This window comes from Carassius gibelio, chromosome A8 (genome assembly GCF_023724105.1).
Source record: "Carassius gibelio isolate Cgi1373 ecotype wild population from Czech Republic chromosome A8, carGib1.2-hapl.c, whole genome shotgun sequence".
Lineage (NCBI taxonomy): Eukaryota > Metazoa > Chordata > Actinopteri > Cypriniformes > Cyprinidae > Carassius > Carassius gibelio.
In genome coordinates, this window is record NC_068378.1 from 20,562,155 (window position 1) to 20,575,434 (window position 13,280).

Here is a 13,280-nt window from a genome sequence, read left to right on the forward strand (position 1 = left end):
CGTCTTCTCTCTCAGAGTAGGTTTGGAGAGAATCTTGAGCGGTTTTACACCGAAAGCGCCTAAATTTGAAAATATTGGCGCTGCGCACAGGACTGTTTCCTCCCACCGATCTAACGGACTTCTGCTGCTGCTCGACCATGAAAACCCTCAGAGAGTCACCATTTTATTATTCATCGTCTGGCTTTATATTCTGCAACAATCCATGCACCCACGACGCACGAACTCTAAAATAAAAGCCCATTGCGTATTCTATCCGAGCAAATATGGCACATTATTAGTTCCATGCGAATTCGTGGTTGAAACGTGTCCACTCGCTCCTGTTTGTAGCCTGGTTTTGAAATGAATGTCTGCCACACACCACACGTCAAAATATTTGTTCTAGATTGCTGCGAGAGAAAGCACATATTTCGATTTCATTGTGCATGCGTTTCTGTCGCTGTTTCGATATGGGTCAGTAACAAACAAGGATGTTGGAGATTATGAAAAGGATATATTTATAATTTAGTTTAAACACATGTTCCAAGTCCCTAGATATGTAATCTTTGAATTCATTGTTTAATACATTTATGAGCAAAAAACGTGTAGCCTATACATTTTTATAAAAAATTGATTTAATGACAATAAATATATAGAGGTACTAAAATACAGTCCTTGTAACTTGAATGTGAGTGTACATAAATTTACAAAGCTTTTATTTTTATTTTTGATGTAGAATGATGTAGGTTTAGGCCTATACTCAGTTTGACCTAAATAAGGCGTGCCTTGTCATGAAAAGGTAAAAACCTTTGAAAAAAAAGTTACTTATGCCAGAATAAGTGTTAAATATTAAGATTTTATTTATTTATTATTTTTACATTAGAACGTTCATTCAGCCTGTATGTGTAGGTCATATATCTAAAATCTACATTATTTATTTATTTACAAAAACAATTAATAAAAATAAAAATCTCCGATCAGTTACACAGTTACATGACTTTTATTTAAGAAATTGAAAACATGTTTATCATAATCTGGACAGAAACTTAGTAGCCCAAGTGTGGCGTCTTTGACTATACTGCAATATTTTAAAGGTGAGTAAAATGTTGCTTATTCTCGTGAAATGAATTTTAAAACAATAGAGATTAGGCTATATTAATTTATTTTCGCTTTTCCACTACAATGAAAGCTAAATCTGATTGTTGTCGACTGTAAGACTCTGTCTGTTTACAAAGGGAACGGTGGACGACTTGGTATGTAAATAATTCAGTAAAATATACAACTGCCACCGCGAGCGTCACAGCGTTTTATTTTCCTTTTTGAAACATTGGACAACATCAAACAATAGTTATCAATGCCCAGTCAATTATATTTCATGTTTCTAATACAGTCTCATAAATGTTTTATAGGCCTATACCCGTATTTCAGTGACGCGAGGCCAGAGTTAAACACACATCATCATGAACACATATCGAAACCGTTTAACAGCTGTCTTTGGTTATTTTGCAAGGTTTTAATATTTTCAATGCGACACAATACAATCTTTCACAGTAATTCAAAAGTTAAAAGCCATAAATGACAAGCAAATGTGCAAGTTCAATGTCATAAAACACAACAAAAACAGAGCAGTCAGGGGTTAAAGTTGAATTTTGACCATTATAGTGCAATTACTTCAATAAAAAAGAGATTATTTTAGGTTATCTTTTTTTCTTGTTATAAATCAAAACATGTAGGACATGTGTAACCTGCATGAGAGTTAGTGAAAGAAATGATCTATACAAATAAAAGAATGGAGACTTAGATGACCTGAAAAATATCTCATAAAAATTAAAAATCAATTAAGCCAGTTTGAAATTAGGGGAAATGTAAAATAAATGCAAGGTCAACTGAAATGTTAATTGTTCTTCACAATAACAACAACAACAACAACAACAAAAAAGCCCCTGAGCCCAATATTTTACAATGCAATAAGAGGTAGTTGACTGAATGGACTGCAATGCAATAAAACGCTCATTCAGCATTTGTTTGCTACCTCTGTTACAGAACAAAACACACAGGCCCATAGTCATCATCTCTAGCTGGCTTGTGAAGGCACAATGTTCTCTAACCACTCCACAGTTCTGTGTTTTTCGTGCATGAAAGCCAGGTCACGAGGCGTGTAACCTTTCGCGTTAGGCAGAAAAGGCGGCGTGCTGCAGTCAGACACGAGATACTGCACGACATCCAGGTGCCCCTCCCGCGCCGCCAGATGCAGAGGCAGGTTGCCGTCGTTGTCAGGGAGATTGACATCAGCACCATTCTGCGCGAGCACCCGTAGAGTGTCCAGATACCCGTCTCGCGCGGCGTCGTGACTGACGGTCAATCGTAGGATGGGATCGCGCGCATTTGGGTCGGCGCCTGCTCGAAGAAGCGCCTCCGCTATGCACGGGCAGCCAAGTTTCATCACCTGAGATACAACCCAAAGACAATGTGTTAAGGTGCTTCATAATATTGTTACATGGATTAATTACACTAACCACTTTAAGTGAAATTAGTGCATTTTAATTAAACCTCATGAGTAGGCTACATTATTATTAATATTATTATTATTATTATTATTATCCCAATAGAGTAAAATCTACATGAATGCATAAGGGATATCTATCTATCTATCTATCTATCTATCTATCTATCTATCTATCTATCTATCTATCTATCTATCTATACACTGTATATCTTAGAATGTGTACCTTATTATTTTTAGAAGATACTTTATCATGTAAACATAAAAACCTGTGACTTAAAAAAGAAAAGGTTTGTGGTGTAATCTATAGTTTTAAGCACATGACGACCTCCTAAATGATGACTCTGACCTCTGTGATAATAGGTTTTAAGTTAGGAATTGATGGAATAGACTTAATCGACATGCTCATGAAAAACCCCCCATCAAACTTCGTGAATCGTGTTTATGAGGAAGTTCACCAGTCTATCACAGGATTTTTTTGTATGGCTTCATTTTAAACAGCTCATTCTCGGATAAATATTATGCATGCGTTTTTTTTAAACTCATATTAATTTAGAGAACACATGGAATATACTTTTTTATTAATTAATTAGTCACATCGCACATTTAATTGATTTAAGGGAAGGTAAAAGGTGATAAAACGGTCAAAACCTAAAAAGAGTGACCAGTCACAGCACCTAAAATATACACTTTTCCTTATTCATTCATATAATTTTAACCTAAAATTGTAATGTTGTTAAAACAAAAAATCAAGAATATTTTATGTATCATGTACCAACAATATATATAGCCTATACCACATTTGGATTATCAGAAATTGCCATATGCTACGGCTACTAACTTCAAGAATGGGGATTACCCAGTTTTCAGATTATCACTCATTCTGAAGTCTAGAGAACATGTTGTGTGAATATGACACGAACACATGAGTAATATTAGAATATTTCAGACTGTCCGAAATTAAACAGCTATATTGAGCTTGGTGTAAGAACAGACGGCCTTCTGATAAGCAGAATATATTATGCATAATTGACATAACAATTTAAAAAGCAAAAACAGTCTCTCGTGGTTTATACGATTTTAGTTAATTTATTTGATTAAATTCTAGAAATGTATCATACCCCATAATAGGAAATAATGCATTTTCGGGCCTTAGAATGGAAAATTCATGATCATAAGTAATACATTTTAACTTTGTTGTTACACTTATGTTGTAAAAAATCTAAAAACAAATAAACCGTTATATGAATTATCCTTTTTTGAGTGTAAAAGGCTGCCAAAAATTATAATATCAGATTTCATTTAGCTTCTGAGCTGACTTTGGGGTAATAAAACACTTTTCAGTTTCTACAACAAGTTCTTTATGTATCAGAGAACGAGTGACGCTAATTTGTTGGCAATAAAATGTAGATCATTAGTAACAGGTGCGTACTTGTTGGTTCGCAGGTAAACTTTTTTAAAAACCACAGGTTTAGTTAGAGGTAAATCAACCAGGCCACTGCTAGTGGGTGCAAGAAAGAAAAGGACAAAATGTTTTTTTGATGCTGATGGACTATATGCATTATAAACATCTTGTTTATATATGAATGTCGTTCGTGGATATGTGAGTCTAACCTGCAATGGTGTCCTGCCGTACTTGTTCTTCTCATTAACGTTCACGTTGCTTTGCAGTGTCTGCTCAATTTCTTTAAGATCTCCAATCGCAGCTGCAGTGCTCAGCCTATCTATAGCTGCGTCCTCGGCCATTATATCCTGACAAATGAGGTGGAATATCTCTGGTGTTTGAGTAAAAAAGTCCGCTGGTTTATATGTAAAAAGTACTACGAAGCTGTAGTAAATAGTCCGATCCTGCGGCCCCCTAAAAAAAAAATATCCGTTGGAGATGCGCCAAGGTCCACCCACATTAATATCGTCCTATCGAAACCATCGGAACCAGCGGAGAAAACAGGGATGCCATGCCATCTCTTATCAAATACATACACGTTCAAGAATTATATGTGGGGGAATAAAGGGAAAAGAAAAGAAACATCCTCTTTTTTATGATCGATGCGCGAAGTTCCTCCCCATGAGTGGCATGCAGCTCTCCTGTGGTCTCGATCCAGATATGATCTCACATTCAAACAGATCTGTAGTAGTCACATTAAAAAATGCTCGAATCTCAGAACCAAACGTCCCTTTCATGAGTCCTCTGATATTAACTTTATGCAGGTGCAATGGGCTGGAGAACTGCGATGCGCAGATGTTGTCATTTCAAGCCTCCGAACGACCTCTGAAACATAAATAGAGTTAGAACACTGTTATTCCGCGAGGACATTTCTATTCTGTATCCAGTGGGTTTGCAAGGATGTGTTGTAAGTTTTATGCAAGCTTCCCGCCCATTTTGAATATGAAACGTAAAAAGCGAATCTTCTTTGATGTTCACTTCAAAGACTGCTTGCAGGAGGATTATCAAAATTGTTAACTGACACTAGCCCGGTATTTCAAACTGACACGCGTGGAAATAAGCTTTAATATGTTTTCAGTCAACGATCAAGCGTTTCAAACTGCAGGCGAGAGTATCTAAAATGTTCTGTCGTAGTGATTCCTCGCGCACGGAGGTGCAGTTGCACTGTGACGATGATGGACGACGTCATAATGGATCATTTCAAATGAAACATTGTATCCACTACCTGCAGAATGGTTAGGCTACGTCTCGGGCATCGAGTTATCCTCCTCGGCCGGGTTATGGGCGTTGAATAAGCTGGTTGGAAGACAGCTGACTGTGTCAGCGAGTCTGCTTCTGTTATTTGACATCACTCCGTTTTTTGAAATAAAGGGCCGACACTTCCGCCCACTTTTAACAGACTCGGAGTGAGGCGGGACTCAACGGTAGTGTTGCTAGGGAGAGGCTGAGAGACGCATTTTCTGCTTGCTTTTTTCTCACAGGTTCTGCCATTTCATCCTTGAGTTGTGAAGACTTTGAAGTGTTGGTATTACCAGTGTAAAATTCCCCTCTCCATAAATGTGTGTTTGAAGTGAAATTTATTCAAATTACTGGTAGGATGAAAGGCTGTGAAACAGTGCAAGGTTTAAATTCAGTCATGTGAACTGCCGAGATAAATCCCTGCAGCGCACCACAAGTACAATCTGTCTGAAAATGGCCAGTTTGGCGATATTTGACCATCGCATTTGTTTGTTTATTCATTGGAATTAAAGTCATATAGCACAGCAATGGCTTATATATTTACATAGAACACACAAATATATAATATATCACTTACTGCTATATGTCTATACTGATTTGCTGTGTTTGAGAGAATTTTGGGCACTCTTTAGTGGTCAATGTTGTGAGACTAGCAAACCAGCTTAGGCTGGTTTATTTATTTTTATTTTCTTTTTTTTTTCAAGCCAGGCAGGCACGAATAGAGGCAAGGTTTATAAAAGCTCAAGTAAGTTTAATTGCAATGGATGTCTCTGGTTCACTGGTTTAAGCTGGTCTCAGTCTGGCCAAAATCAAGGCCTCTCAGCCTGACCCACTGCTGCCCTAAACCCCTCTGAAATCAGCATTGTGGGGCTGGCATATCTGCAAAAACCAGTGAAGGCTGATTTTTGTTTTATTTTTCCCATGTTAAAAGCTTTACGTTTGTAGGTTAAAGTTTAAATTAGCTTTAATTGCAATGAAAGTCTCTTGCTGGATTATGATGTGGTTTTACCTAGTTTTAGCTGGCTAAGATGGTACTCTGCTATTTGACAAGCTATTTTTTCATGCTGACACACTGAAAATAGCTCTAAACCCATATAAAACCAGTCTGATATGGCCTTCATGTTCCAGCTAAGACCAGCAAATCAATTTAAACTGGTTTAAGCTTTTTCAGCATGACATAAAGTGTGTTTAGTCAGAATACCCATTAGTAAAATATTAATATTTTTTTGAAATCTCACTAACGTTTAGTTGCTAGTCATGGTTGGCAGTGTTATATCTTTATGATCACTAATTAAAAAAACTAATTTTGGTGGGGTTGCAGTTGGGTAGTGAACTGTGAAAAATTGCAACAGAAAACAATCATTGCACTGGAACTGCCTAGGGTGCCCATATAAATTTTTATTAAAATATTTTTAAGGCTTTTTTATTTTTTTGTTGGTTTAAAATGTCATAATGTAGTCAAACAAGTCGCATGTGTAACAGTCTATTCAAATACAACCGCGGCCCTGCTGCTGCTTTAAAAATACACAGCTCTTTCCAACCGTGTGAAGAGCGCGACAGTTCACAGCACTACTTTATGGCAGCCGTAAGATGATGTTTCTGTTGCTTTGAATGCCGATCCAAAACAGCAAAGTGACGATAACAGAAAAACTGAAAGCCCCCAAACACTGACAACACAGCCCCGAAGAACAGCATTTATACTCGGTTACTTGCCGTGAACCGATAAGCCGTGTCCTGAGCTGCTTTTTTGAAATTGGTGGTTGATATTTTTGGGGTTTTTACATGAGTCGTTAGCCTCTCACTGCAATGGCCTCCGACAGCAACATGGACAGAGAAATGATCCTGGCCGACTTTCAGGTGGGTTTCCTCACATAAATACTGATAATCTGTGATTTTATAAGATCTGGACGTGTAGATCAGACCCGTTTTTTTGCTTACTCAGAGCAACGGATGTGTAGTGACTTCTTTTTGTTGACATGTCTCGAGACGATCAGCTGTCAGTGGCTTTGTTTGAATTATTCAGCAAAAATGAAATATTAAAAGCACACGACCAGACAAAGTTAACAATAGACATCTTAAAATACATCATTTTGGTGTCGTCTGCTTATTTGCGACTAGAAAACATTACTAGACTGTCATCTGAAGCCTGACCTGTCTTTTCATGACCCTGTAATGGCCAGAAGCTGTCAGATGACTCTGCACGGTTTCTACTCTGCCATCAGCTGTTACATTCTTGTTTTTCAGTTGGTTTGCTTTGGGATTTTAAATGAGTCAGTTTTACACGTATTGACAATATGTTTTGATTGGCAAACTGTTTATTTAGTAGGAGCAGAAATAGATCTGAAATATGTAGAAATTACAAATATTTTGAGATGGCATGCACCAAAATTGAAGGTTGCTTATATGAGTCAGTTTACGAATATTGACTATGTTTTGATTTGCAAACTGTTTATTTAATACAAGAAGAAAGAGATCTGACATATGTGGCAATTAGAAATATTTCACAAATTGAAGGTTGCTTATGTTCACTGTTTTATTGTGACTATAAACTTAAAGGTTTACAAAAATCATCTCTTATATAATTACATTTTTTTTATATATAATATTTAGTGCATAATATATTAGAAGTGAACATTTGTTCTCAAAATGTATTTTTGGACGTTCTGTTATTTCATTCTTTCAATATAAAAAGAGGACTTAAATGCAAATATTAAAATCAGTTTGTTCTTTTTTTATTTCAGGCATGTACCGGAATCGACAACATTGCTGAGGCAATCACACTTCTAGAACTCAACAACTGGGACTTGGTGGTAAGATGCACTTTGTTTGTTAAATCTGTAAGACTGACACACAGCTAGATTTTTTTCAAACCACAAACCTTTTTAACAAGTGCATGTGTCTCCTGTATATTGTTTGTTTAAAGATTGTGGTGATACATCGGAGACAAAGCCACTATGTTTAGTGCAAAAGCTTTTTAATGGTACCATTGTTCACAGCCTCAGGACATTCTGGCACAGTTCTTGAGTAGCTGCATTTCCATATACCAGTTAAACTGACTTACAACACAAATTTCTCATCAACAAAGCCTAGTCAGTCATTTTTGTAATTCAAGGCTTTATGTTCCTTTACATTTTTGACACTCAGAACAACTGGGTTATAATAAGGGGCATCACATTTTTTTCTGGAGGCATCAGTAACAGTCTTGGCACTTCTTTGTAACACTGTGAGTCACAATTTGTAGTGGTGTAATTTTCTAGTATGCATGAGGAAATTAGTTCAGATCCTGATATTGTATAATGTAAAACGTTATAATGAACCAAACTAAATTACAGCTGTACTTGACTGCCAGGGATCATCCTCCTTTTTTGTGCATGGAAAACAGCAGGAGTCACTTTTTGATAATCCCATTTGTGCTTCATAGGAAAAAACCAACCCCCAATAAAAATATTTAATTTTTTTAATAAAATTAAGCTTTCACTGTAATTATGTTTTCAGAGCCAATTATATATTTTTGATTATTAACCAAATGAAAACATATTATTAAACATATTATAAAGCCTTGCTGAAGCTATGCCAGAATATTAATAATATTATAAGTAATGCATTGATTCAGTAAACCTTGTATTAGGGGTGCTCCGATCAAGATCAGCCGATCGTTATGCGCATCTTGTCAGTAAAGCCGGTTCTCTAATCAGCGGTTAATTCCATCAGGTGCTTGATTTCACATAGAGCAGCTGTTACTACACATAGCCGTTGTTAACTGAGAAGATGCGCCAAAAAATGCTGAAAATGAAGTGGATTTGCGCATCTTCTCTATTAACAACGGCTATGTGTAGTAACATCTGCTCTATGTGAAATCAAGCACCTGATGGAATTAACGGCTGATTAGAGAACCGGCTTTACTGACGAGATGCGCATTAACGATCGGCCGATCGTGATCGGAGTACCCCATACCTTGTATTCTTTAGCTTATAGAAATCATTTAATTTAAACTTTCTGCATTGGACACTCCAAGGCTAAACTGCACCTTTTCTCTGCATTTGGAAGTGCAACGCAGCTACCCAGATTCCTTCGTATTCGTAGTTTATCTTAATAAGTGCTAAAAGTGTTGTTTTCACATTAATTGTATTTTATTTTTTATTTCATTATTTTTTTAATTCCCTCAGCCACCTGAATGCAAAGTTTCTGCATGAATCACAAGAGCGAAATCACATATTTTAGCTTAAAAACTTTAAGGCACTGTTAAGTTTGTACCTGCAATAGTTTATCAAATATAAGCATTTTAATTTATTTTTTGGATTGGTGAATAATTGGTTTGGCAGAATTGGGGGAGCGTAAATAAGGACATTTTGGATCAGTACTGATGTTTTACTAGTGAGATTGGAAATAAGCCTATCTCACTGCAGTTTTAAAAGCTTTTAAGAGCTTTAAACCACACACAGCAGTAAAATGCACCCCACTGAAAAATTCTATAAAAGATTGCGAAATTATTACATTCAAACATACAGGTAGTCTGTTAACTAGCTCCTCAGTCAATCCAATGAAAAATCAAAAAATTTATTTGCCACTTTCAGGATTTTGTTTAGATTCGGTGATGTAAATCACCAATAACTTAACATTTGCAAGAACATGACTAGGTTTACATCTTGAATTCAGTCCAATTTATTCTGACTGTCGCTACTCCGTTTACAATAAGAAAACTTAAATTAGCTTTTTTAAAATGTCATTTGTTACATATTTAATTTAGTTATTTGAACAGACTGTAATGTCTGCTGCAGTCTAGTCTGCAGAGACCCACACCTTTTTATAGCCTTTCATGTCATCTATTGCAAACAAGTAATTTAGACAATTCAAAATGGTCCTAAAAATTCCTTGCAGGAGCCCATCCCTCCCTCTGAATACATGGTGTGGAAATTGTAATTGTAAAAGCCTTCTAAGTCTTATTACTGGGATCCTGGTGATTTATAGTCTTTATATAGTCTGGTATATCACCTTTCATTCGCCGCCACATGAACATTTCACCTCTAGAGCCTAAAAAAAAAATGCAGCTGTGACAGGTGTCACATCACAGATAGAGGCAGACAGACAGAGGCTTGTTTTGTTTGGATGAATGTAACGGGGGCGTTTCTGTAGTGCTAATTTGCATGAGGGATTGCATGTGACCTTGCATGTCTTGTATCTCGACAGTTTTCAAACAAAAATGAAGAAATTGTGGTTTTAAAGACAGATTTTCATCCACAAAGTCGCTCTTTATCTTAAAAGTGGGCTGTTTTACTATATTTAGCAGGAAGCTGGTTGTATGCTGGCAGCAATTCAAAGAAAGCATACCCTAGCTACTACGTGGTTAAGTGGTCAAAAAATGCAGAGATGGGACAGCCAGCGAGTGTTTGAACCCCCCACGTCGAAGCCAGAAGCACACTTGTTCATATAAACACCAAGCTGCACCTGAGCAAGTCTTTCATGAGAAGTTAAATGGCCTAATCTTTACTGACAAAATGTGCATGACATTCGCAATTCATCACATTTGATTAATAGTGCAGCCCTAATCATCATAATTTAGAAGTAATAGGCTATTTAATTTCCTGTTTTGACCCGCCTGATCTGAGCGCCATGTCATTTTGGCAGACTGGCTTCAATAAAAGCTGTTTTTAGACATGCGGGGAAGTTTTGAGTTCTGAAACTTACAGGTTGTTTTTATAGTACAATGACCTCTTATATGTCAAAAGATCAAGGGAATTTAGATTTCTCAGTTCATGACCCCTTTAAAAAAGGATCAGTATATTTAGACCGTTATTTATTTGGGTAGTTATCCTTATGTGTTATGTGCTATGTGCCAATCAGTAAATATTTTATATTATTATCAATGTTGAAAACAGTTGTGCTGCTTCATATATTTGTGGAACCATAATACATTCTCCCCCAATATTCTTTGATGAATAAAAAGTTCATCCTTGCTGAATAAATCTTTTCATTTATTTAAAACCATAACTGACCCCAAACCTTTGAACAGTATTGTAAAATAAATTGATTAACAATGCTCCGAATTTGCATTCTGTTGCATTCTGATGTATGTTCTGTATTACATTACTTCTCAGCAATTGATAAACTGTTCTTTTGCTCACTGTATAGTAGGGAAGTAAACATATTCAGACATGAGGTGTTAAAAACGTCAACAAAAATGGTGACTATTTGCATCACCTAAAATATATGTTTCCTTTTATACATTCATATGCACAAAAAAAGATCAAAAAGGTTTTGTGTTATGATAACTTTCTGTTTTAACTGAACCCAACAATCATTTTTTCTTTCTTTCTTGTTTTTCTTCTATATAGGCAGCCATCAATGGAGTCATACCACAAGAAAATGGGATCTTGCAAAGGTATTGTGTTGATTTGTTGATTCTTATGAATCTAAAACCATTTAATCAAGGCTTTCCCTTTACAAAACTATGGCAGAGATTCCACTCCATCGAATTACACGTGGTAGTCTTTAGAGTAGAGATTAATTCTGGTAAACTCCAAAGATGGCACGTTACCTGAATCAAGAACTGGCTTAGCTTGATGGATAGAGTTATAATAAACCCATCTGTGGCTGCTGCTGATTCCCTGGATGTTAAGGAATCAAGGGGAAATGTCAGAGCAGCTTGTGTTTTGGCTTGTAGAGCCTTTGGTAGAGCTCTTATCATGTCTGCTCATCTTATCATGTCTGCTCATCTAATGACATTTCTCACTAGCGAGGTGTTTAGAGACGCTGCTGCAGAAGACTGTTGAGGGATGTACAGAGGTAGCCTAATTCACACAAGCGCTCTCTCTCTCTCTCTCTCTCTCGCTCTCTTTCTAATAACTTAATGAATAACTGCATTACAATGCTATCATGGCTCAAGACTCCCATTACCAGCTTTAAAATGATGTTTTGGAACTAGCAAAAGAGGCATTGGATGAGATGCCGAAGAAATAATCGTACTCACAATAGCGATTTAAGTACAAAAACAGGATGGCTCCCTTTAAATATATTATCTGATCAGTGTCTTGAGGTGTGGTAACTAGTATAAGCAGAATTATTGACTTCAGGCCGTTTAATTATTAGAAATATAATGCACCCCTGATGTGTAACGGCCACAACGCAAAAGGGGGCATTATTTTTCTGATAATTCAATGGCCGTCATCAATTATTCCTTGCATATTATATTACTACAATTTTAAAGTTGTCTTTTTAATATATTTAAAAATGTCATTTGTTATCGCATAGCTGAATTTTCTGCACTTATTGTCACATGATCCCTTAGAAATTAGTTTAAACATTTGTGGTGCTTAATACTTTTGTGGAAACCATCGTACGTTTTTTTTTTTCTTTGACAAACTTTAATTGCACCGTATTTGTTTGAAATAATTTTTTGAAGCAATGTGAAAGTCTTTTTTTCTTCCATTAAAAAAAAAATACAAATACAGACCCCAAACTTGAACTGTATTGTATATAATTATTGGTTTTCTCTAATATTGTACATCACCATTCTTTTGCTACTTTTTGGACCGCTTTCAACTTAAGAAGAAAAAAAAACGAGGGGAGGAAAAAGAAAGTGAGAATTAAAGTGCGTTGCGGAAATAATTGCGGTGTAATAGCAGTGCAGAGAAAGCTGTCATCTCATTTCCCTCTGGAAGCCTGGTCCCCAGCAATTACCCCCTTCGTGCCATTTCAACACCAGAGTCACAGGAAATCAAACAATCAAGTTTACTGCGGGGGTTTTCATAGCGGTTGGTTGATGACCTTGTTAATGGAGGAGAACGACCAACAAAGTTGGGAGCTTTTTATAGGACTCTGCATGGATGTAGCCAACTGTGGGTTCTGTGCCACTGGTCACATTTCAGTGAGTTAATACAGTGCCCTTGAAATACTGTTTTAATAGATTGCAATAGGATTGTTTAGATGCTCACCACTATTTCATACATGCAAGTTTTTCTTCTTCTCCACCCCCTGTCCTCTTCCCATTTTCTTTAGTATGGTCTGCTTTGCATCGCAGTGAACTCATTCATGGTGTGTTTAGGCTGAATGTAAAGCTTTTCAGCATTCCATCGACCAATTAAATTCTGCCAGTTGCGTTGTGGGTAAGAAAAGTAGTTG

General features: G+C 36.5%; 2 protein-coding genes across 3 annotated transcripts in view; one reads left to right on the top strand and one right to left on the bottom strand.

Moving 5' to 3' along the window:
* Positions 1-1,268: 1,268 nt before the first annotated feature.
* Positions 1,269-5,296, bottom strand: LOC128018839 (cyclin-dependent kinase 4 inhibitor C-like). Of its 2 annotated transcripts, XM_052604653.1 has the most exons (3): positions 5,149-5,296; positions 4,094-4,748; positions 1,269-2,422 (listed from the first exon to the last, which is right to left on the bottom strand). In XM_052604653.1, exons 2-3 carry the CDS (start codon positions 4,223-4,225, stop codon positions 2,051-2,053), a joined length of 504 nt encoding a protein of 167 aa, XP_052460613.1. In that variant the 5' UTR covers positions 4,226-4,748; positions 5,149-5,296; the 3' UTR covers positions 1,269-2,050. The 2 variants fall into 2 exon arrangements, with proteins under 2 accessions (XP_052460613.1, XP_052460612.1); XM_052604652.1 differs by having other exon boundaries at positions 4,094-5,288.
* Positions 5,297-6,723: 1,427 nt separating this feature from the next.
* LOC128018840 (FAS-associated factor 1) overlaps positions 6,724-13,280 on the top strand; it is a 73,890-nt gene continuing 67,333 nt past the window's right edge. Inside the window, exons 1-3 of the mRNA XM_052604655.1 lie at positions 6,724-7,019; positions 7,904-7,972; positions 11,495-11,541. Coding sequence (XP_052460615.1) covers positions 6,969-7,019; positions 7,904-7,972; positions 11,495-11,541 — 167 coding nt within the window. The 5' untranslated portion in view covers positions 6,724-6,968. The remainder of the gene's footprint in view (positions 7,020-7,903; positions 7,973-11,494; positions 11,542-13,280) is intronic.